The sequence below is a fragment of the Choloepus didactylus genome, chromosome 5 (genome assembly GCF_015220235.1).
Source record: "Choloepus didactylus isolate mChoDid1 chromosome 5, mChoDid1.pri, whole genome shotgun sequence".
NCBI lineage: Eukaryota > Metazoa > Chordata > Mammalia > Pilosa > Megalonychidae > Choloepus > Choloepus didactylus.
The window spans coordinates 131,877,123-131,903,609 of NC_051311.1; the positions used below are offsets into that span (position 1 = coordinate 131,877,123).

The window sequence follows — 26,487 nt, forward strand, 5'->3', positions numbered from 1 at the left end:
AACAAGATAAAAATAATAGAGCCACTAAGAGAGGTGAAAGTTGGGGGAAATAAAGGGTTTGCAATAAAAAGAATCAGTCTCCTTGGAAAAACAGCTGATTTTAGTTTTGGAGCAGGAAATGGACAAGATGATCTTAGAATATCTTCTGCCAGAAAGCCGGAAAGCTATCAGAGATGACAGGGGTCATGTAAAAAACATACAGGGAAAGGACAAATTGAGCATCAAAAAGAATATTGACTGCAGTGGATTAAGCAGACACATTCAGATCCACACATTCTTGATCTTAAAAAAGAAAAGCTCATTGGTTACCTATGGAGGTTGCTATGGCACCAAATCATTGCTCTGAAAATTGACAAAAGGAAAAAAAAGCCAGCCTTTTCCCTATCTTTCCTGCACCATCTGAATTTCAGGGAACCCAAAGAGATGATCAGGGAAAGTTCTTTATAGACAGAATTCCAATTAACAAATGCAAGAGAAATGATGGCTATAGGTGGTCACCATTTTGCAACCCCTAATGAAATAGAGCTAGGCTACAACCATCTATGATGCTAAATCATTAAGTGAAAGGTAGAAAGGCAAATTAATACTACATGAGCCCACCAATCAACTTTAACATCTCAAAAAGAGAGACAGCCAGACATTATGTGTCTCATGATGAGATGCAATAGGTTGTATACAACCTATGAAGAATATGAAGAATGCCACCTTTGAACCTGAATCTAATCACACTCTTAGATCTAACTACTGAGGGAATAGAAGAACAAGTTAAACACTACCACAAGTAAGGAATCAGCCCAGAAAGTGGGACATTCTCTGGACAAATGACCCACTCTGCAGCAAATTAATGCCATGAAAAAAAGAAGGGAAGGGAGCAAGTTATAAAATAAAATAGATTTAAAATCCTAACAACCAAATGCAAGAACCTTGTTTAGTTCTTTATCCCAACAAACCTTAAGTAAAAAGACATCTTTGAGAAAAGCTGAATGTGAGAATTATATTTAGGAATTACTGTTAATATTTCTAGGTGTAATAAAGGTATAGAAGCTATACGTTTAAAAATTCCTCATCAGGAGACGTAAACTTGAAACATTCATGAGCACCATGACATGATACTGAGGATTTTGCTATAAAATACTCCAACCCCAACAAAAAAAGTGGGGAAGGGAGAAATAATGAAACAGCATTGGCGAAATGTTGGTGACTATTGAAGTTTGGGTGTTTATTACATTATTCCCTCATAATCTCCACAATAAAAAGAAAAAAGAGATTAAAGGATTGTGATTGGAATGCCAAGCTATGCCTTACCGTTGATTTTTAAGGGGTAGCTATGGTCCTCCCACAAAGCAGAACTCAGTCTCTCTCAACTTGTCCTAAAGAGATGCAAAGGATCTTAATCAGATCACATTTTGAATTCAATTTAATTAGAATTGATTGAACCAAGGAAACTTCTGCTGTATTAATGAAATGTCAGCTAAATTTTTCCTAGTAAAAGGTAGCGTACAACACACCTAGGTGGAGCAACACACCCACAAAGAGCATAGTTGATGTGGATTGTCCAGGCTTGTGGGAACCCAGGGTAGCATGGACAAGAGCCACAAGAATCCCTAAATCACATCTTGGTTGACACAGGAGTTACCAACTTCTTATTTAAGGCACTGAGCTGCTTTTCTACTGGCAGTAGTGAATATGTATTAATGCATCCCTATGAACAGTTGGCTTTAATCTGATGGGGGCAGACTGTGAGAGCCAGAGGTAAAGGTTCACAAAAGGAGCTAAGCCATGATCTGTTTGTGTTAACATCACTGCTCTAACCAAGTGGGCTAACAGACAACCCAGATGCTCACAAGTCACCAATCTGCCTGGTGTATAGTTCACCTTTTTTCTCTTCCTTATCCCCTTCTATCTCTTTGTTGGGAAAGGTTCCGAAATTTAAAAAATGGTTCCAAATCAGGAAGAGGGAAAAATAACTGAAAATTATTGGTTCCCAATATAGGAAAATTTGACAAACAACCCCCCACCAATAAAAAACTGGCCATGCACTTATGACATGTGTTTGGAATGCCCCAAAGAGGAGTAATACAGGATTAGAATCAAAGAAGAGATTTAAAAAGTATTCATTATTTGAGGTAACCACAATCAGAACACTTAAAAATATTAGAGTAAATACATATATTGGCAAGGCACACAACAGCATTCCAGGCAGTGATCAACACAAGCTTCTATGCAGATGAACACCACAGATCTGTTTATACAGAAACCCTCAATGATTCTTGTCACAGATTGCCTGGCTGCCCTCATGTCTTCAGTATTCTGTGCCATGAAAAAGTAACTGTCAAGAATAATAGGAACACGATTTGACCTACTTTTCCCTAGATTCCTGCAAAGTCTATAACTCCGGTGCTTGTATTTACTTAGCCATCACAACTTTGGGACACATTTCCTTGCTTTCTTTGCAGGCGATCCTGCATGCCAAAATGTTAAGGTTACTTGTGAGCAATTCCTAGACTCCCTTGTTCATGGAGATTAAGCACGTCCAATTGCATCCCAGGTAATCCTCAGAATATCCTTCGGAGGCAGACGGTGTACAGTCTTCCCTACACAGGAAGGAAAATGCCTAGGAAAGGAAGAATGCAGCCTAGAGAAGCTGAGGCTCTACATCAATTCAGACCCTCCATACCCAAAGGAAGCCACAATAAAGTAAGTGTTTCTCCCTAACCCTCAAGTTTCAACAAACCCATTTTTGCAAAAGCTAAATGCCTCTCCCAGTGAGATCTTCTTTTAAGGCAGACTACCACAACTTCATTTTAAATGAAAGCCCCCCAAGAATATACATTGTTGCAACTTCTTAGTAAAGACTGATGAATTATGATGAATTTTTAAATACTGAATGAAAACCACCAAAGGTGCCCCAGATCCCTGGTGAGCAGGGAAATCTGAGTAAGCCAGCCCATGGCCTGAGGCCAGGCTGGGGCCTGCTGAGTGACTTGTGAAAGATCCCAGAAGACAGTCAGCAGGCCCTCCCCGTTTCTCTTAACATGCAAAACATGTCTGACCTGCTCAGGTCATTAGATGCACTTAGAACCCAACCAGGGACACTCCTCCACCAGCAAATCATATCTGAACACACCATCAGGAAGTTAATATTTAAGATTCTTGGGGGCGTGCATCCTCCTGCAAAAGGGGGCGTCACCGAGTAAGTTTTGGAACCCAGGAGCTAGAAGCTTGCCCAGGAACTTCCAACTTCTGGGTCTCCCCTTCAGGGGTAGCGGCGGCCAGAGCCAGCCTGGATGTGCAGAATTTGCAGCGGGACGCCTAAAACAAGCATCCACGTCCTAAGCCCCCTGCAAACCAGGATCCCATTCGTGGCCTGAGGCTTTCTGTCGGGGCAAGATGGGCTGACTGTTGGGCACCGGACACCTGCAGCTTCCCCTCCAAGAAGAGGCAAACAGCCCTTCTTCCGGCGATGCCCGCGGTCCAGCGGCCTGAATCCAGGTGCCCTCGGGTTAAGTCAGGTGCATGTACGGGGAGGGGAAACCGTAGCTCCAGGACGGGCTGGGGGGCACCCCATGATCCAGCCGTTCTGGGCCCCTCTTCAGCCGAATCTGGCAAAAGGGCTCCCCTTCCGCCACCTCCCCAACTTCCAGAAGCCACCCAGAGCAGCCCGGCAGGGTGGGCGCGGGCTCCACGTGCGCGCCTCCCATGCCCGTTGGGGCCGAACCGGGCCGAGCCACTCACCCGGCCCCCGGCGACGCTCCGCTTCCTCCGCAGGGTGAGCCCACTCCGCAGCAGTGCGGGCAGGTCCCTCAGCCGCGGCCGCAGCGGCGCGGGAGGCTGTTCGCGCTCCGACTCGCGGGCGTTGGAGCCGCGGCGCAGGGCGCTGTCCGCCGCCGCCGCCGCCACTGCCGCCGCCGCGGCCAGGGCCGGGTTCTCGCACGGTGGCTGCATCTTGACGGAGCCCACGGCCATCTTCATGCCCCGACGGCGGCTGCGGCGCGGAGGCTCCTCTCCACCGCGCTCGCCTCCGCGCGCGGTCTGCGGCTTCGCCAGGCAGCGAGAGGGCGCGACTGCGGCTCGGGCGCGGGGCGCGCTGCCAGCCGCTGCCCATTGGCGCGCGCCGCGTCCCCCGCGAGGCTCGGCCCCGCGCGCCTCCCCCTCCTCGCCCAGGTGCGCCCCGCCCCGCCCTCTCCAACAGCTCACCTCCACCTCCACCGCCAGACTTGGCCCCCGCTGAGACATTCCCGGACCCAAGAGGAGGAGGAACTGGGCGGAAGGGCACCATGGGCACCGGCTCGTCCACAGGTGGGGGAATTCCCGGAATCTTTGACCACCCCCAATTCCCTTAGGCTAAAAAGCCCTGCTTCACTTCCCTTTTCCTGACAGCCAGGGCTGACCTGGACTTAGACCAAGTGAGTTCGGAAGCCTGAGATACTGGGATACTCCTTCCTCCTTCCGCGCTTTTTGCACAGTGTAGCCCAAATCATAATCTTTATTCCTAGAACCTGTTTTTGCCAAAGAACTTAAAAACAGGCTCGGTGTTCTGCTACAAGTCAAACCCCATTCAGACAGAATCGCGCCCTCGCTACTCCCTCTTTAACACAGTCATCATTAGAGGATAAGGGAAGGAAACTTTTGTTGCTTATGATAGCAAAATAGGTCTAAGTCTGGTGACCCGAAGATGAATCTCTGTTAACATGTTGGAACCTGTCGCTCTCTGAAAGGCTGATGTTGTGTGATGAACGTGCTTGGTAAACTATAAAGGTCGCCGATGGAGATGATATGAGTCATTGTTTACCTCCTCATTCCAGAAGGTAGGAATAGTGGAGTACTGGGAGTAAAACTCTTCCCCAGATCCTTAAATCCTAGGGGGCTGGGAATCGTCACATCCCAGCTCAATCTGTTGTCAGTAACGGCCAGCTGGGGTTCTTAACGTCCTATCAGTAGGACACCGAGATTCGGATCTTTGCCTGAGACTTGTAGGAATTGAATAAATTTGTGCATGTTTGATTAAAAAAAAAAATACACAAACAAGGATTATAGGAGGCCAGGGATCGAGTTGGTTTCCCATTGTACCCCCAGCCCCTCACATGGTAGAGGCTTGGTAAATGTATATGGCAATGTAGCCATGTAAGGAAAAAAGGAAGAATAGCATATTACTTCTACCCTTAAGGAAATTAAAATGTGGACCAGGAGCAGATAAACATATAGAAAAACAAAAATTTTGCCTTGTGCTCTTGGTAATTGCCAAGTGAGTGTGGCTAATGTGCATTCAGGGCCACAGGAGTGAGAAATGCTTCTGGGCTGGGATGAGCAAAGACAAGTTGATGAAGAAAGGGAAGTTGGAACTGTGCTTTAAGGCTGTTTGGGGAAAATTTCACTAGGTGGAAAGGAGGGTGAGGGTCCTTCAAGTAAGGAGGAAAAACATGAGAAAAACACAAAGGTGGTGTCACACACAGAAGCTATTGGGCATGGAGAATGTGTCATACCTGTGGGAGAGAGGAATAGTATGATGAAAACATGAGAGAAAATACCAGAATAGATGCTAATGACCCACAGCAGATGCCTTAAATACTGTCACCTTAAGCTATATGTGTTTACTGGAAAGGGCTCTGCAGTTATATCTATACTACATTACAGCCCCTAAACACCTCTCATAAATATTTATCCAAGGCTGAAAGCCTTCTCAGATGTACCATATCAGACTGTACCAGCTTTTATAAAGTTTGTGCTGTACTCCAAACTGGAGTAAACATCCACTCTGATTAGTGGGTGTTTGTGCTGTTATCACCCTGATAATATCTTTCGAATCATACCATGAGCCACTCTGCTCCAAAATAGAACACACACATTCTGTCTCCTCGTGCAGATTCTTGGTCTCTGCATTCTTTCACACAGCTTTGGAGTGCAAGGTCAGGGAGTTTGGACTTGATTGCATAGATTCTACAGCATAGACCAAGGTTCTAAAATTCAAATGTCAGTAGGCGCCTTTGGAAACTTGGCTTGAGTTGAGGTAAAGGTGATACATGACAACTGACAGGGAGTCTCAATATAAGACAGCAGGGAGTGGTAGGAATGTGTGAACAAGAAGAGCCATGCCTAAAAAGACAACCTACTCAACAGGAGAAAATATTTGAAAACCACATATCCAATAAGGTTTTAATATCCAGAATATATAAGGAAATCCTACAACTCAACAATAAAAAGACAAACAACCTATTTAAAAAAATGGATAAAGGTCTTGAATAGGTATTTTTACAAAGAAGATATATAAATGGACAAAAAGCACAAGAAAAGATGCTCAACATCATTGGCTATTAGGGAAAGGCAAATCAAAACCACAATGAGATACCATTTCATACCCACAAGAAGGGCTACTATTAAAGAAATGGAAAATAAATATTGGAGAGGATGTGGAGAAATAGGAACACTCATTCATTGCTGTTAACAATGTAAAATGGTGCAGCTGCTATGAAAGACAGTTTGGCTATTCCTCAGGAAGCTAAGTATACAACTACTATATGACCTGGCTATCTCACTAAGTATATACCCAAAAGAATTGAAAGCAGGGACTCAAACAGATATTTGCACACTGATGTTCATAGCAGCATTATTCAGAATTGCCAAAAGATGGAAGCAACCCAAGTATCCATCAACAGATGAATGGATAAATAAAATGTGGTACATACATACAATAGAATATTTTTCAGCTGTAAAAGGGAACGGAGGCCTGATACATGCAACAACATGGATGAACCTTGAAGACATCATGTTGAGTGAAATAAGCCAGCACAAAAGGACAAATTTGTATGACCTCTCTGATACAAAATAATTAGAATAAGCAAATTCATAGAATCAGAATCTAGAATATAGGTTACCAGGTGGAGGTAGGGAATAAGGAGTTAATGCTTAAAATTTTACAGAGTTTCTATTTGGGTTGATCATTAAATTTTGGTAATGAATGGTAGTAATGGTAGCACAACATTGTTAATGTAATTAACAACTCTGAATTATATATATAAATGTGGTTAAAAGGGGAAATTTTTGGTTATATATATGTTACTAGAAAAAAAGTTTAAAAAAAAAACAAAAACCCAGAGGACTGTACAACACAAACAGTGAATCCTATTGTAAACAATGGACTATAGTTAAATAGTACAATTATAAAAATGTTCTTTCATGAATTGTAACAAATGTACCACACTAATGCAAGGTATTAATAATGGGTGGCATTAGGGAACTCTGTATTTTATGCATGAATTCTCTCTAAACCTACAACTTCCCTAATTAAAGAAAAAGCAATAAAGAAAATGAAGAATAAGAGCCATGCCACTACTTAACTCAAATCAAGCAATGTTGCACCTCAGGGCCTTTGCACTTGTACTCTGTCTGGAATATGGTTCCTCTGCAGTGGTGTCCAATGGAACTTTCTGAAGTGATAGAAATAGTCTATATCTGTGTTGTAGCCACTGTCTACATGTGGATATTGAGCACTTGAAATGTGGCTTGTGAGACTGAAGAACTAAATTTTTAATTTACATTAATTTGATTAACATAAATTTAGTCAAATGTGGCTACTAACTACTCTAGTGGGCAGCACAGTTGTAGAAATCCACATTTCTTTTCCTCAAATTCTTCAGTTTTTAACTCCAATGTTATCATTTCTGTGAGGTCTTCCATGACCATGTGACTTAAAACTACAGCATTCCCGCTAGAGGGAAATACCTGAAGCTGTCCAACTGCAACCCAGTGAACTTGATTCTTGAGGACGACTGTATAACTATGTAGCTTGCACAGTGTGACTGTGTGATTGTGAAAAACTTCTGGCTCACACTCCCTTTATCCAGTGTACGGACAGAATGAGTGGAAAAATAGGGACAAAAATTAGATGAAGAATAGGGTGGGATGGAGGGGGTGGAAAGTTTTTTGTGTTCTTTTTTGCTTTTGTTTTTATTTTGGAGTAAGGAAAAGGTTCAAAAATTGCTTCTGGTGATGAATGCCCAACTGTATGATTGTGCTGTGAATAACTGATTGTACACTGTGGATGACTGTAGGGCGTGTGACTGTATCTCAACAAAACTGTGTTTAAAAAAAAGTAAATGAACAATGGGGAGGAGGAGGGGGATGGGATGTTTTGGGTGTTCCTTTTTATATTAATTTGTATTTTATTTTTTGGAGTAATGAAAATGTTCAAAGATTGTGGTAATAAATGCACAACTATATGACAATACTATGAACAACTATACACTTTGGAGGATTTTATGTTAGGTTGATATATCCCAATAAAATTGCAAAAAAAAAAAAAAAAAAAAGATGTGACCAATCTCATTCAGGGTGGATCTTAATCCTCTTACTGAAGTCCTTTATAAGAGAATGAAATTCAGACAGAGAAAGCAACAAAATCCAGAAGAGAAGGAAGATACCAGCAGACACCGCCATGTGCCTTTCCATGTGACAGAGGAATCCAGGATCACAGGCAGCCTGTCTCCAGCAAGAAGGTATCATCTTGTTGATTCCTTGATTTGGACATTTCCATGGCCTTAGAATTGTGTACTTGTAAGCTAATGAATTCCCATTACTAAAAGTCAACCCACTTTATGGTATCTGCTTTTGTCAGCCTAGCAAACTAGAATAGCTTCTTTTGGTTTTCAAATATTCTGTATGTGGTGATTTCCCTACATTTATCATTTACATCTGGAACTGTGCTATCCTGTAGAAACTGCTGAATTCTCATGTTTATTGTGAAACCTGATGCTTGAATTTCAGTGAGGCAAATCATTGTTCAAATTCTGATACTTAAAGGATGTAGCTTATACCACTATTAAAAATGCAAGTCCAAAAAAACAAACAAATAGACAAACTACAGCACACAATGTCCCCCATCCTTTTCTGGCCCCCCACAGAATTATCACCATCCAGCATGCTATATATCTTACTTATTTTGTCTATTGTTTGCCTCCCCACAACTGGAATGTAAGTCCCACAAGGAAGGAATTTTTTTTCTGTTTTGTCCAGTGTCTAGAATATAGTAAGTTGAACAAATGAATCTTTCCACATATGAGAGACCAGTTTTTCAAAAGGCATTTAATCTGGATTTTCATATAAAAATCTCCTGATTTTGCAGTGTGGGAAACTTAAAATATGTAATTTCTATATGAACCAACATTACTTGGGTCAAAGGAGACCACTGGCCAGCAGTCTGCAAATTTTCCTGGGCCAGTTTTTACTTAGGAGCATGACATTATCAAACCTAAAGGTTGGGGAAATTCCTATGGTGAGAAAACACAAGTTTTTTGGGCAGTGAAGGAAATTGGAGACCAGGAAGATAGCTCTGACAAGGAACTAGCTACAAAGTAATGAGGATCTGAATTAGTGGGGGCAGTAGAAACAGAACCTGGGTGGGCCTTGTGACAGCTTTGACTGTTAGATTACAGCAGAGGTAACTGTGGCAGTTCTTTAGGTTGCCCTTCATTGGCCTGGCGGCTTCCACTTCCAGCTCTCTTGGAACCATCGCCTTTAAGGAACTCCCACTCTCAACCCAGCCTCCTTGCTCTGAGAAGCCCAAGCCTCCTGAGAATCCATGTGCAAGTCTCTGTCGCCAGCCTGGTTGAGCTCCCATCCAACCAGCAGAGTCAACTGCCAGCCATCTGTGAGCCATATGGACACCCAGTGCAGCTGAGCTTTCAGATGACTCCTGTCCTGACCCACATCTGACTGCAGCTACACGTGAGAAGACCAAGCATGAACTGTCCAGCCGACCCCAATCAACCCACCCAACTGTGAGAGGTAACAGTAAGCTGTTCTAAGCCGGGAAATTTAAAGATGTTTGTTACATGGCAATAGATATCCAGACCTGTGGTTCAGAAAAGTGTGAAAAAAAAAAAAAAAAAATGCTGCCTTTGTATAAAAAAAAAAAAAGTGGGGAAATTTATATTTACATTTATATTTGCATGAAGCAGCTCTGGAAATTTCGTACAAGGGGTGGGAACTGGTTGATGGGCAAATGAAGGGAGAAAGTCTTTTCACTGTATAACTATTTTTCTGTTTTTTGGTTTTTAAAATGTGAATATATTGCCTATTCAAAAAATTAAATTTAAAAAAAAATGGCTCCTGATTTAGAGAAGACAGGGAGGTAAGAGGAGACCGTTTTGAGGGTTTTAGTTTTACATGGTAGTTGAACTGACTAGACTAGAGGGCACCCAAGTAAAAACCCAACCAGCAAGAGTGGGAGGTGAGCTGGAGTTCAAGAGAATGGACTGGACAGATAGCTACGCCGGGGTCAAAAAATATGATGTAAAAGGTGGCATTAAACTAGATTGCAGAGGGAGAGAGGAAGGGCAGGGAGAGTCTAGCCTGTTCTTAGCTTGGGCCCTTGGAGAAAACACAGCAAGATGACTTTTCATTCCCAGTTATAAGGAATTTGGAGTGATGAATTTCATGGCTTTTCCTTGTTTGATTTTTGTGGTTCCAAAGGATTACAAGGTATACCAAAGAAAGCATCTATTGTTAGGCTTTTCCTTGAGTTTTTCCACTCCCTCCATACCTGCTAGTCTCTCCATAAATGTCATGGTAATGTCTCCTAACACTACAGCTATTAGGACTTTGAAAAGTCCTGCTTGTTGTCTTTTCAACAACTCCCATTTTTATTTTTGCCCCCATGTAAGGTAGTTTGCATTGCTTTACCAGTTCTCCAAAAAAGAAAGTGTAAATACAATTTTTCTTCCTATTCAATCTGGCTAGCACTATCTACTCAAGCACCAAGGTTGAGGAGGTGGGAGATCAGAAGGCAGATCCTTGCACAAGAAACCCAAATCCTTCTATACTTCTCTACAGAAAATGCCAGACATAATCAGTTTGAGTACTCGATATTAACACCGTTTTTATGCTTTCTTATAGAATGAATAAGCATTTGAAAGAAGTGAAGCAAAATAGTATAGCATGTTTCAAACCTAAAAAAAAGTTGTCTTACTCATTTATTTTAGTTTTCAAGAATCATAAATAGAATTATCTGCTCTCAGACTGTTCATAATAAACCTGTGTGATACTGTGTTATTATTTTTATAGTGCATCATTCACTCTGTGTCATACAAATATTCCCCTTGGGGATGATAAATTTCCTTACACTCTTTGCACTGGTGGCTCCAGCCAGAGACAGTGGCTGACGGGGATGAGTGCTATTGCTTGTAAGTTTATCTTCTATTCATTACACTCATAATCTTAAAGCAAAATCTTCTCTGTTCATGCCTTCTCATATTCTATTTACTTTTATGGTCCTGGAAATTTCTTTTTTCAAGTCAGGTATTTATCAGGTCCTTGGAAATTTAGAACACTTTTGTAATAAATACATACATACATACATACATACATACATACATACATACATAAATATTCAGGCTGTCATCCCCCCTACGTGGGACCTGACTACCAGGGGTGTAAATCTCCCTGGCTACACAGGATATGACTCCCGGGGATGAATCTGGACCCGGCATCCTGGGATTGAGACCATCTTCTTGACCAAAAGGGGGATGCAAAATGAAATAAAATAAAGCTTCAGTAGCTGAGAGATTTCAAATGGAATGGGGGGTCACTCTGGTGGTCATTCTTATGCACTATATAGATAACACTTTTTAGGTTTTAATATATTGGAATAGCTAGAAGTAAATACCTGAAACTAGCAAACTCCAACCCAGTAGCCTTGACTCTTGAAGACGATTGTATAACAATGTAGCTTACAAGGGGTGACAGTGTGATTGTGAAAATCCTGTGGATAGCACTCCCTTTGTCCAGTGTATGGATGGATGAGTAGAAAAATTGGGGATGGAGACTGAATGAAGAATGGGGTGGGATAGGGGGAAGATTTGGGTGTTCTTTTTTAATTTTATTTTTTATTCTGATTCTGATTCTTTCTGGTATAAGGAAGATGCTCAAAAATAGATTGGAGTGATGAATGCACAACTATATGATGGTACTGTGAACAGTTGATTGTACACCATGGATGATTGTATAGTACGTCAATATAGCTCAATAAAACTGAATAAAAAAAAATTCAGGGTGGTCAAATGCCCAAGAAGACAGGAAGAGGGCAATAAGAGGACTTGACCAAAAGACATCAAGAAAGCCAAGCCAGTCTTATCCCATTTTTCCTTCTCTGCTTATGGAAATCTACTCATCCTTACACAGGTCAAACAATATCTCCTCCTGGAAGCCTTCTCTGTTCTTCCCATGTGCAATTAATCCTTCCTTTAGCAAACCTTAGGGTTTACTTACAACTATGATTCTACTTTTTCTACCCTTCTCATCACAGTCTTATATTTGAATTAGACATTTGGAGATCCAACTTATGAGAGGTTATGAACCCCTTGAGGGCAAAACTTATTCATCTTTGTATTTTCTGCTCACATCTAATAGAGTTCCTAGCACATAGTACATGCTAAATAAAAAAAAAAAATTATGCATGAATGAATGCTGAATGGATTAACAAATGAATGAACAAAGTCATGATTAGCCAAACACTGCTATACTAAAGTTGAAGAAAGCAGGACTGATCTTAGCAGATGCAATTTCTCGAAGGTCACAGAAAAGTACATTTCCCAAGGGTGATGGGAGGCTATAAATGGACTCCAGATGGTGGCATGTTCAAGTCAGCAGGAGAGGGAGATGATTCAGCACTGATATGTAGAACACTTTAGAATAGGGAGATGCTGAAAGCTGGGAAGACAGCAAAGCAGGTTACAGGATCCCAGGCATGGAGTATTAAAATGGAGTTGCTGGGCTAATAAAATAAGGTGCTGTTGTCAAACTTTAAAGCATTATATATATATATAGCATTGACTTCTTTTGTGCAGTAAAAGAGAAGGGGAAGCTGAAATGATGCGTTGGAGAAAGCAGAGCCTGGCCTAACCAGGCTGACAGAAGGGAGTGGGAAAGGAAACATAGGGTATCAGAGATCACGTCCAACCAGAAATGAGAGAACTTTAAAAATATGTTTAGTCCTGGTTGTGAATGTCAAACATCTGTAGCATTGACCCAAGTCAAATACAGAATAAGCCATGAGAAAACCTGGCTTAGAGGGTTCTGCCAACATCTTATAAACTCAAATTAGCTTTTGAAAACCTGGTAAGAAGATATATATCTGAGGCCAGAGAACCCTTGGAGCAGCAGTAGTAGGTATCCAAGTTCTTAAACAGGAAGAAAGTCTTCAGCTTAGAGAAGAGGATCACCTTCAAGGATTGACAAGATAACTATTTTCAAATATTTTGCATATGCAGAAGAGAAACTGGGCTCATTCTATATGGAGTTAAGACCAAACAAAGAGAAACCACAGAGAAAAAAGTTTCTTCTCAACATAATGCATTTAAAATCCTGTTTGAACCTGAAATATTCCTATCCTTGCAAAATTGGGAGTTTAGACTGAACTTGGTGGAATTTTGTTTCATCAGAAAGATGTTTGGACTAAATGACTTCTAATGTTCCTTCCAAATCCAAAATTCGTTATTTCACTGGCCCAAGTGCATACTAAGTTGGTTACTGGGCAGTAAGTCTCAAAATGTGGTCTCAAAATGCCCTCTGGACATCTTCAAAAGCCTTGCAGGTATTCCATGAGGTCAAAACCATTTTCTCAATAATACTAAAATGTTATTTGCTTTTTTTGCTTATTCTCTCCTGAGAATACATTGGTGTTTTCCAGAGGCTACAGACTTGTGAGATCTCAATAGACAAAAAGCAAAGTTGAAACGAAAATCCAGATGCTTCTACTAAGTTAGACATTAAAGAGATTAAGAAAGATATAAAACAAAGCCACTCTTCTCACTAAATTTTGTTTTGTTTTGGAGACATATTTTTCATAAAACATTTGTTTATATTAATATGTAATCAGTTTATTATTAAATGAATTAATAAATATTTTTAAAATTTCTCAGTTTAAAATTTTAATATGATAAGTGTTGATAAATATAACTCCATAAACAAAAGCTCTTTGGAGTCCTCAGTAATTTAAATGTAAAGTGGTCCTGAGACCAAAAAATTTAAGAACTGCTATTATAGGGCATGTTTAGAAAAAGATTTATCTCTATTAATAAGACAGAAGAATTGAGCAGCTTTCTGCCTTGCCTACTTCCCAGCTACTGTCATTGATTTAATATCACTTTTATACTGACACAGAATTAGTGACTGCCTCACCGGTCCTACTTTAGGGCCCAGGGGTGGTGAATGGAAAGATCCATGCTTTGGAATCAGACGGACTTGGGTTTAAATCCAGATTTTTCCACCTTCTAGTAAGGTGGCCTTAACAACTTACATGTCCTTTCTGAGCCTCTAGGTTCTGTTCTAAGAAATACTTAACACTACCAGCTTGTTGAGAAGATAAGATGGAATGTATGTGAAGAACGCAACCTCAGGAGGTACCACACATACTGCTGTCCATGTGGCTGGGACTATTGTACCAGCTTCCCAGCGAGACCCAGGGAAGCTTCATGAGCTGATGAATAAATGATCATCTATATATGATTTTTCTCAACTTCCCCCCCACCACCTACTCCTTTCTCTATTCGAACTCCAAATCTATAGACAGGTTATTCCTGAAGCATCTTCTTTACTGCCAACTATCAAAGTATAGTTTCTTCATCCTTATACATTGAATGCAGTTGTGGAGTAGCAAAAATAACATTGAAGATGGAGTCAAAAAAACCTGGGTCAACAGAAGCGGGATGCAAAATGAAACAAAGTTTCAGTGGCTGAGAGATTTGAAATGGAGTCGAGAGGTCACTCTAGTGGACATTCTTATGCACTATATAGATAACACTTTTTAGGTTTTAATGTATTGGAATAGCTAGAAGTAAATGCCTGAAAGTATCAAACTCCAACCCAGTAGTCTGGACTCCTGAAGATGATTGTATAACAATGTAGATTGCAAGGGGTGATAGTGTGATTGTGAAAGCCTTGTGGATCACACTCCCTTTATCTAGCGTATGAATGGATGAGTAGAAAAATGGGGACAAAACCTAAATGAAAAATAGGGTGGGATGGGGGGGGGAATGATTTGTGTATTCTTTTTTACTTTTATTTTTTATTTTTATTCTGATTCTTTCTGATATAAGGAAAATGTTCAAAAATAGATCGGGGTGATGAATGTGTAACTATATGATGGTACTGTACAATCATATAGTATATGTATAACTATATGATTGTACACCATGGATGACTGTATGGTATGTGAATATATATCAATAAAACTGAATTTAATTTAAAAAAAAAAAAAACCTGGGTCAAGTCTCACATTTATGATTTATTAGCTCTGTGACCTTAGCCAAGCACTTCATCTCTTTGAACCTGTTTCCTCACCTATGAAATAGGAATAATAACACCTTATCCACAGAGTGGTCATGAAGGCTAAAAAATAATGCTTCATGAAAACACCTTGCAAACAATATGTGGGTGAGTCATTATTAATAAATCTCATTAGGTCTATGTTCAGAATTCTATCTGAACTAAAATAGCTAACTAAAATTATCTACACACACACACATAAACAAATATAAGTATATATTTATTGAGTATTAACATGAAATTTGCATATATTTGATAAGCATACAAACTTTCTGAATGTGTTTTGGGCAAAATTTGTTTTCTTATTCTAAAGCTTTATCAGCTCTAGATAAAGACTAACTAAGGCTTATATCAACATTTTATTTCTAAATAAAAATATTACCCACTTAAAAGAGGTAATATGGATAAGAGCAGCAATGAAGAATTTTCTTAAAAATTTTAAATGCAACACTTATCTGATCCTGTCCCTATGACCTGGTCCCTCGGGAGGGAGGACTAGAGGAAGAGACATTTGAGGTGGTAATAATTCATAACCACTATCATATATTTTATCTACTGGTGCTCTTTTATATCTATTTATTTAGAAGTGGGAAAAACTGTTAGTCATAAAGTTTCTTTTTATTCCTGGTGAAATGTCAAAGCCTTCCTTGTTGAGGCTGAGAGAATCTGACCCAGTGTTGGTCATAGCTCACTGGGATATCTGTATATTTGTTACCCTTGAGCCTCTTTGGCTGTGAACATCCTGTGGGCTGATTCCACTCCTGAATATTTTGTAAACTCCCCCTTATATGTAATATGGTTCTCCTCCTGGCAGGCATTACGTAGAACTGTAATTTTACAATTCCAGATCAAAACTGGTAACGTTTCATGTTTCAGATACATAGGTTTGAAACCTTCCCTCAGATAGCATTTCTAATGATAACAACAGAATTTCATATTTATTCACACAGGAGACTCAGAGGATCAAAGGCTTATTGTTTGTAAAGTTTTAATCGTTTTTCTTAAAGGTATATGGACAAGATGATTTTTAGATCTCTATTAACTGTGTAGACAGAAGAAAAGATTAAATGAATTCAAGAATCCATGAAATCATAGTAAAGACTTGGAAACATTGTGTGTTTTAGCTTTAATAACTCCCTTCTTGTCATCTTTCCTATGGTTTCTAATCCAGAAATCCTGAAAGAATGACACTGATATAGTGGTCTCTGGAGCCAGGCTGCCTGAGTTCACATCCTCCCTCTGCTTTTGACTAGTCATGAGAGGCTGAAGAAGCCACATCTTTGGCCTCAGTCACCCCTTCTGGAGAATGGGGATAATCCTAGGACCTGCCTTATAGGATTACTGTGAGGAGTAAATAAGTTTCTCTGCATAAAGCCCTTAGAATGGTGTTGGCACAGTCAGCAAATGCACATGAGGGGTTATCTTCATTATACCCTTCAGTCTGGGGTTCATAGGTTTTAGAAAGTCTGGGAAACTCTTGGAATTATATGCAAAGTGTTTGTGCATTTTGCTGATGAAAGAGACATAGTCTGCGTATTTCCAAAGTAGGTAATCTAATAACCTGGACCTTTTAAGACCTAACTCAGTTGGGGCAGAAGTTCACTTCCTAAATGTAAGCATGTATAGACAGACCTAACGCAAAGACAGAAATGAGCTGCCCCATTTACCCTGAGCCATTAATTATTAATTCAACTACAGTTTAAATGATTACTCCTTATCTTAGTGGACACCCAGCTAATGCAAATGATGCCTCCCTACCCCCAATACACACATCAAAAAAAAAGAGAGAAACAAACCTGAAAATGAACAAAGGTTAACACTGCACTGGTGTTCATGAAGCAGACCAATATCTCCTAGCAGGGAGATTCTGGGAGGGTTTTGGAGGCAATCAGTCTGGGAAGGGGCAAAATAAATGGAAATCCTATACTTCTGGTTATGCTTAAATCCTAAAACTACCCTGAAGAAGGGACAGTCAGCACAAGATCAGATATGAGAGGTAAAATGAGAGGAGAAAATGCCAAAATAAGGCCTTGGTGGGAGGCAACTTTATTTCCTGTTCCAATTTTGCATTTGTCTTTCTACGGCAGCACAGATCCTTCATGAGAAGAAAAAGACAGATGGGATGGCAGAATTTTGTGACTGTGTTTTCTGGAGCAATTACTAGAGAATTTATGGCTTCTCATAGTTACTGTTGGATATGTATTTGAAATAATTTCCTGCCATGACAACAGGTAATCGTCATAAAATTTCAGTTCCCCAACAAGAGGGCAGAGATGTTGCTTTTTCTAGCCTTTCTGCCTTTCGGTTTGCATATTAATAACCTTCAATAGCTACTCTAAATAATTGAAGTGCCTTTCTTGAAGTCTACTTTAACATTGTTGGTTAAAAAATGATTAATTCTTTCTCCTCCCTGAACAATTTTGACAGCTACCTGGAATAGGCCTTATCTGCTTGAGACATACCTCTGGTTCACATTAGAAAACTTTATAATCAAACTAGATAGTATGCTAATTTTGCCTTAAGAATATCAACATTTACTGTTCTGGTTTTCGTCCATGGTTAATCATAGATCATGCCCCACAATAGAACAATCAGTATTGATCGAGCACCAGTCCTATACTCAGCACCATGATGGTTACAGCTGGGAAGGCAGGAACCATTCCCTTGTGAAGCTTAGATGCTAATTGGAAGAGTCAAAACAGTCACATTTCACAAAAGAGAAAACAAAAGAAATTTAAAAAACAGAAAATAATTCAATAGTCACCAAGCCCCACTGTGTTCTGCTGTGGAAACAGAAAGATGAAGGATGAAGAACACCAAGGTCCATATCCTAGGGTGGCAATGACATGCTTATGAGGAGCTGTGTTTGGGGTCAGAGGTCACAAGAGTTGCAGAACTTCAAAGGAAAAGGAGACCAGAGAGATTCCAAAAGGAGCCGAGAGGTCACTCTGGTGGGCACTCTTACGCACAAGATAGACAGCCCTTTTTAGGTTCTAATGAATTGGGGTAGCTGGCGGTAGATACCTGAACCTATCAAACTACAACCCAGAACCCATGAATCTTGAAGACAATTGTATAAAAATGTAGCTTATGAGGGGTGACAATGGGATTGGGAAAGACATAAGGACCACACTCCCCTTTGTCTAGTTTATGGATGGATGAGTAGAAAAATGGGGTAGAAAAATGGGGGAATGAAACAAACCAACGGACAAAGGCACCCAGTGTTCTTTTTTACTTTAATTGCTCTTTCTCACTTCGATTATTATTCTTGTTATTTTTGTGTGTGTCGTAATGAAGGTGTCAGGGATTGATTTTGGTGATGAATGCACAACTATGTAATGGTACTGTGAACAATCGAATGTACGATTTGTTTTGTATGACTGTGTGATATGTGAATATATCTCAATAAAATGAATATATATAAAAAAAAAGTCAGAGCACACTGGAAGGTGCGGGGTAAGCAGTAAAGAACATGGCATGTTTCTGAGCTGTGAAGGGTCATGGTGGAAGCAAGTTTCAGGATGATTAGCCAAGAAATAGAAGGCAAGATTGCCTGGAATATAGAGCACTGAGAACAGGGAAGCCAGCTTGGAGGTGTTATAGTGACACCAGGTGAGGTATTGACAATTTATGCTATGAAATAGTCTAAGCAGGAATGGAAAAGACTGGAAGAATTGAAAGATATTGAAGTAAAAATCAACCAGATGATGGCAGAAGGTATGGGCTATGAAGAGAGAAATTAGGCAAAGATGATACCTCCTATATTTGTTGAGTTGCCAAATGCAGTTTTGGTGCTCATTCCACTTGTCTAGAATGACAAGATAATGTCCTATCTTCAATCCAGCAAACTCATTTGCCATTATTAAAACAGACAAACAAGTATTTTTAAATTTTAGAAAACAACTTCCAGGAAAATAACAAGGAATTTTGTGCTTCATAATTCATCGCTAACTCCTTTACAAAACATGTTTAAACACCACACAGGATTAAGGTCCTCGTCATTTTACAGAATGACCTACTTCAAAGGAAGTCCATTTACATGTAATGGGTGGATTTACATGGGTTAGGAGATTCACTCAGAGCCTATTTGAACTCTTGCCTCCAAATAGCACTTTAATCAATTCACAGGGGAGGCTTTTCTAAATTATTAGATGGAAAATAATAGAGTACAATGTACTTTTATTATTTCCTTTTTCTGGTAAATGAGCAGAGGGCAAATAAGTTGCCTGTGATGCACTGTGACTCAGCCACAGCCGTCTTTAAAGTTGTGGTTCTGGTTTTCATCCTTCTGCCGAAGACCATGCAGCACTAACTATTGATTAAAACCTAAGACGGTGGACACCTGAATATTCCCCATAAATCCCCTAAGCCGGCAATACTTCTTAGGATTTATACACTAATAGGAGGGATTCATAAAAGACGCAACAAAGAGACAGCTTCTGTGGCATTTACAGACCCGAAAGAGGCAAATATCAGTGATCTCACCGGCAAAACAAAACACCCGAGGAAGACAAAATGCATAGTCATATTAGGCTTTACTAATGCTCTGTCTAGGGCTTATCCCAGAGCCTTTCTCATTTCAAAACTGTAAGTCTGTGGTGTAAATAATTTTGCAGAGAGTCAAGGTAGCCCAGAATGCTGAAAATTACTCAACTTGGAGCATCCTTAGCATTGTTCTCTGAGAAGACCTAAACTTCTGGCATCCTCTCCATCAACCAATAAGTAAAGGAGAACAAGCTTAGGGTCACTGGTACCTGGTTGAAGTTTTACCACCATGAAGGATAGCTTGTATTATTCCCAAGGAGTTAGATTCTTTCATAATCTCTTTGGTTCCTATTCAGAATCAACACCCACTGGACAAACCAAATGTCACAGCAATTATTTTGGCTTCCCCAAAGGAAATGTTTGCCTCAGCACAAAAGAACCTATTAAAATCAAACAACACCAATGCAAACACATTTACCTGACATATAGATAGGATGCAAGAGTACAAGCTAACAAAAGCCAACAAGCATTGGAAGGATTGGGCTTTTGTGTTTATGCAAGAATAAATGCAGACTGGCTGAAGAGGGGCAAAAGCTTTACATGAGGCAAAGTTTAGCATTGGAAAAGCACGTCTCCAGGCAAGGAGAGGCTGCAAGAGTTCACCAGACAATGGACTACTGACTCTACAAAGAACTCAATACAATGTGTCAGCTCACTCAGAAACTATAGCAGCAACATAGCAGCTTTAAATATGGAAGTTTCATATGCACACACAGGTAGCCAGAAAGCAGGTTGTCTTAGTTCTGGTTGCCCCAGAAACACACCCTGAAATAAGGATTCTAGAGCAAGTAGTTTACTTGGGAGGTGCTCCGTGGAACACCAATAGGCGAACGGAAAACTTTGACAGTGGTAGGGGAGGGAGCCAGTAAAGGCACCATTACTAAGAAGGTTACCACATTTGTAAGGAGCTTAATCCTGCTGGATTAAAAATGTTTAATTAATTAAAAATAAAAAAAAATTTTTTTAAATAAAAGAAAACCCTTCCTATACAAAGATGCGATGCTGGCAGTTTGCAGTCTGGCTGGCACAGCTACAGTGGCCAGGAGGGGTATGAGCAAGGTAAGGAGAGGATCTGCTGCACTGGTCTTCCTCAGCAAATCCCGTAGATACTAAACCAGGAGGCAGAGTGAGCAAATCATGCTCTTTCTCCCAAAGTACATTTTTTTTCATTTACTTCAGACAGATGCCCATTTCCTATTTTCTGAAGTTGCATGTCTAAAAAGAGGCTAAGGTCATATTTAGATTTTATTCTTTATATTTCTGTCTTGAATGAAAATATACATAACAATTACAGTTGGCAAAAAAAGTATAAGCGGGGTCCTAATTATTGTCTTAAGTTGTAAAAGGCCATTTATGATTTCCCAAGGATCTCAACCTGAGGTGTGAGGACCACCTGGAATGGAACCCCCTGAGGATGCTTAGTAAACCTTGACTCTACTATACTGAATCCCTGTGTGACTCGGGAAACTTAAAATAACAGTAATAAGAACTGATCTCTACTGAGTGCTTTCTATGCTTCAGGTGCTGGGCTAAGCAATTTATACCCATTAGGTGATTTCTGTAGGTATGTTATTATTCAGATGCAAAAACTGAGGTCTAGAGAGGCAAATTAATTCTACTTTTAGCTCTTCTTATTAGAGCAACTTAACTTGTCTCCTAACTAATAGAAATATAAAGACACACTTCACCTATACTGCAATGTTTACATTTAATTCAATAAATATTTGAGAAGTAAACCTATTAAGCAATGAGCTTAGCCTTGGAGGAAAGTGGGATAGGTGGGATAACACAAATATCAAAAAGATTTCAGGATGTCCCCAAGAGGCTGTAATAGGGAAAGAGTAGAAACATACTAGGTAATAGGGAGATAATAATACAAATGCAGTACAAAGCACAATGAGAACAAAGGCAAAGAAGACATCCATTCTAGTAGGGGGACCACAGGAAAGCATGAAGGTGAAATTGGCACTTAGGCTGAGTAAATTTCAGTATAGGGCACAGAAATGGGTAAGTTCATCCACTCCCCCATTCTTCACACATTGCAACCGAGACAATGTGAGCTGTGGGAGCTCATGGAGGAGAGGTAGAAGACAGCGGTGGCTTGTGGGCTCAGCGTGAGCTGCAGGTATGTGCTGGTGACATGCAGAGCACAACTATAAAATTAGGTGCCAACATTTAAAAATTGGGAGATTTCTCTCTGAACTCCAGATATTTGGCTTCACTGGACAAATCAAAGGATCTGGCCTTACTGGATCCATATTCCTCTTTGCGAGTCATGCACTCTCTGTGAATTAAGCCCTGCCACCCCTACTGCCCTGCACCAGCTGACCGCACGCATTTAAATTGCCTGCCAGGCCTCTGTAGCAGCTTGATGTTGAGACAGAGAACAAAAAGTCAATGGCATCTGTGTTGAAGTCTTGGCTCTACAATTTTACTGTGTGATTTTCCTTTTTAGGCCTCAATTTCCTTGTCTGTTAAGGGGGGATGGTAATGTACCAAACCCACGGGAATGACATAAGATGTGTAAATTGCTTAGCACAGCACCTGACAAACAGAAAGCTATAAGTAGAGGTCAGCTCTTCTTTTTCTTCTTATTCCAGGGTATGATTAGTGTGTGTGAGTTTGTCTTTGGATAATTATCTCCATTAGAGAACAATGCTGATGAAACCAAGGTCTTCGGTTTGGGGCATATGCAGAACATTGTTCCAAAAGCAGTTCTGCAGACCTGACTCAAGCTGCTATTCAATATGTGTATCATTATTCAAACAAGACACCAAGAAAATTGTCTAGAAAAACCCCTCATTGACAATGAAGTTGGTGGCATCTTTTCAGCAGACCAAAAACAGACATTTATCTCTCAAAAAAAAAAAAAAAAAAAAACTTAGCCAGTCTCTAATATACTAAGGGTTTATGCCATGTGCACATTAAGTCCAAATAAAACAAAATCCTATTCTAACACATTAGGTTGTAGACATCAAAATGCCCCTTGATGATAACATGAAGGCAAGAATAAGGACAGAAAAATAAGATATTAATACTTCTAACATTTACATACATGAATAATATACACATTCATAATTATTCCTCAGTTAACAACAAACTGAGTTTGCATTCCCTGAACAGACACGGTCTGATTGCATGATAACAGGAGAAGGATGGCAAGATGCTGGCTGTTAGAATTAACCAATCAGGCATGCGAGTTTGGATTGAGTAAATCCTACATGGGATGACTAAGACTTGTCTCTCTTGAGAAGCTGCATAACCAAAATGTGGCTCCCCTAGTCCCAGCTATAATGTAGAGGCTGAAGGTAGGGGCCAGACTTCCTGGGCTAATATTCCACCCTACTGATGGTTGTGTATTCTGGGCCAGTCATTTAACTTATCCAAACTTTCATTTCCCCATCTAAAAGTAATATTATATTAATACCGCTCTCATGGGGTTGTTGTGAAGATAAAATACATGTAAAGAGATTAGCACAGTACCAGATATATATACTCACTAATAATAGCCTTTTATATTATTATTAATTACAGTTCAGACGATCACCCCTTTAAACAAAATGCCCAGAATATTCACCAGAAGGGGAAGGAATTCCATGTCTCTCTACTTCTCTCTTGAGCTCATTGTCACCTTTGTGGGTAGGAAGGGGAAGGCACACTTGTTTTTCCTTCTCCAGGGAACACAGATCTGTGAAGGTGAAGAGGGAATACGTGTGATTAGCCTGGAGTGTCCAGATACAGAAAACATGGCAGAAAAAAGAGGGCAGAGTTGCAGAGTTGGGAAAAGGACAGTTTTGGTTGATCTAGGCAGAGACAAGGCAGATAGAGGACACTCAGCAGTTATGTTAGTCTTTCCCATGACCCCAGCAAAACACAGAAAATGGTACTTGTCGTTGGGCAACCCAAAGCTTCATGTGGATGAGCTAAGATGAACATTTTTAGTATCGTTTTGAATTATTGAGGGAGCATTTATTTACAGGAAGCTGTAAGCAATTGGATTCACATTTTATCACTCTCACCTAACCATAAACTTTCAAATCAGGTATAGTTACTCATGCTGAGCACAATTTCCCATGACTTAAGAGAAAAATAAACAAAACACACTTCGTTCATGAACAAGTTCCAGTGTTTCAATACCCTGGATTTATAACCAGACATGGAAATAATGGGCCCATGGAAACATAAATTACTAATTTTCTCTCCTAAGTCTGCTTGAAGAGCTCCTTCCCTGTCATAGTCAGGTTGTACAGATCCCTGAGTGAAATCGTGATGGGCCCCAACAGATGTGGGTCCTTGGCTAATGATTCTCTTCTCCTCTTTCTTGACCCGTGGACACCTGAGCAATTCTGTGGCTGAATTTTATGACTGGCACTCATTTACACTGGCTTAAATAGGATCCTTTTCTGCCTCACAGCCTCTCCTCAGGAGAGTAAAGCATGGGAGCTGCAGCAGTAAAGGGTGGACTTGAGTGAAAAGCTGGGGAGGGGTACCTTGGGAAATCTAACTTGGAACAAATGGATTGTGGTGGATGAGTACATTGTTACAGGACTGAAGATGTCAGCAGCATCAGGGTACAGGCTGGCCTCCCGGTGCCAGAGGAAACTCTCTTGCTGCTGGGAACCAGACTCAGTAATGAGGGAGAGGCTGAGAAGCTTGATGGACAACACGATGGGGGGTGGGGAGCAGATGTGCGGGAGACAACAATTAGCAACTAAGAGAAAAAAGGCCAGGGCAGAGGCAAAAGGCAAGCCAGAAACTTGATTTTGTTTACCTTTTCCTGCTCCTATCTGAAAATTGTGCTGATGATCATTGTACTTGAATTGGCAGTGCTTGATTGGCTAATTCATCTAGAAATTATAATTGTGAGGGTTTTATACATTTGACTAATGTTCTCTTAACATGAGCTGCAAGTATGAGTTGAGCTATTGCCCAGGCAGTCCCTGTCCAGCTTGGGGATTATTGGAAGGAATCTCCCCAGGACTTAAGGCAGGATGTCTTAGAAAGGTAGAAAGGGAGCCCTTTACACAACTCTACTGGGAGATTCAATATGTAAATTCGTGCCACTTGCTACAAACTGAAAAGCTCCTGAGCATCTGCATTGGCTTATGAAACATGCTCTTGACTTGATCAAATGAAAAACGATGTGAACCTCACCCAAGGGTTATTCATCCCAGCAGTGAATACTCTGAGTGACTGAGATTCTATTACTGTGGTGGCCCCTGTGGACTTCCAGCTCTTTTTCTCTGAATTTAAATGAGCCTAGTGCCTTTGCACTTGTCCTCATAGGTCATATTTTTTGAACAGACTCATCTCAGAGGTTCTGCTTTGGACCCTCTGTAAGAGGGAAGGCCAAGTAAACTGATCAGAGCCAGTTCACTATACCAAGGGCCAGCAAACTATAGCTCATAGGCTAAATTCAGCCAGACGCTTGTTTGTTTTTTAATTAAGTATTACTAAGTGTGTCGGTTTGGAACTATGTATCCCAGAAAAACACGTTCTTAAACTTAATCCATTCCTGTGGGTGGGAAGCCATTGCAGAACCCTTTAAGGATGGTATTTCAGTTAAGGTGTGACCCACCTCAATCAGTATAGGTCTTGATCCTATTACTGGAATCCTTTATGAGCAGAAAGAATTCACACAGAGAGGAAGCCACAAGAAGCAAGAAGCTGAAGGTCAATGGAACCAGAAGAGAGGAGAGAGGCCAAGAGAGACTGCCATGTGTATTGCTATGTAACAGAGGAGCCAACGACCAACGGAAAAGGATGAATTGAAGGAACAATTTCCATCTCTACTTCAGCCAGCCACCTTCTCCTGGGGGAATTCATTGAGGACCTTCGCTGGAGTTCCCAGCTTGCGGCCTCCCCTATGGAATGTGGACTTACTCATCCCCATAGTCATGTGAGCCGATTTCTATAATAATTCTCATAATATTTGCATTATATATATCTCCTGCCAGTTCTGTATCCCTAGATGACCCTGACTAATACACTGGAATACACAGCCATGCCTATTTATGTATTGTCTGTGGCTGCTTTCATCCTGTAGCAGCAGAGTTGAATAATCACAATAGCGATGGTCTGCTCTGTATAATCTAGGATATTTTTTTTTATGGCACTTGGTGGATAAAGTTTGCAGACACCTGCTCTATGTCATGGCTCTTTCTCCAGACATCCATAGGATGCCTGGTATAGGGCAGAGGGGAACATAACTGAAGTGGATTCCCTTTCCCCTCCCTGTACTCAGGAGCCTCCCTTCTCATATCTCTCTCACTCCTACCACAGGAATCACAAAGTTTTATTCATCCTCTATCTTTGACCCTCAAGATCACAGAGGTGAATAGATTGTACTTCTCAGCCCATAGCAGAGAGTCCTCAGTCCATGCATGACCCTTGCTTGCTTATTTCATTTTTTCTCATTTCCTGCCTTCATCTCAGTCCCCTTCACATCCCTCCATTCCTCCACCCCTTAAATATGGCACCCTAAAGTGTATGTATCCTTATAAAATGTGTGATGTTGTTAGTTGTGTGTTTATGTTTTCGATGTACATAAATGATATTGTTCCATAAATCTCATTTCACTATTTTTCACTGAAAACCAGTTTCATCCAACATCATGTTTTTAAA

At 40.5% G+C, this 26,487-nt stretch overlaps 1 protein-coding gene and 1 long non-coding RNA gene across 5 annotated transcripts in view; one reads left to right on the forward strand and one right to left on the reverse strand.

The window, feature by feature from the left end:
- RAPGEF5 (Rap guanine nucleotide exchange factor 5) overlaps positions 1 to 23,476 on the reverse strand; it is a 271,773-nt gene extending 248,297 nt beyond the window's left edge. Inside the window, exon 1 of one of the 4 annotated variants that reach the window (XM_037836879.1) lies at positions 23,441 to 23,476. In XM_037836879.1, the coding sequence (XP_037692807.1) occupies positions 23,441 to 23,461 (21 nt within the window). In that variant the 5' untranslated portion in view covers positions 23,462 to 23,476. Of the gene's footprint in view, positions 1 to 1,305; positions 1,371 to 3,735; positions 3,988 to 4,197; positions 4,289 to 23,440 lie in introns of those variants that run through there. The other 3 variants (XM_037836878.1, XM_037836876.1, XM_037836880.1) reach the window with 3 other exon arrangements.
- On the forward strand, positions 8,434 to 11,046 carry LOC119534478. Its single transcript, XR_005217029.1, has 2 exons — positions 8,434 to 8,492; positions 9,447 to 11,046. It is a non-coding gene; the product is annotated as an uncharacterized LOC119534478 (long non-coding RNA).
- Positions 23,477 to 26,487: the final 3,011 nt, after the last annotated feature.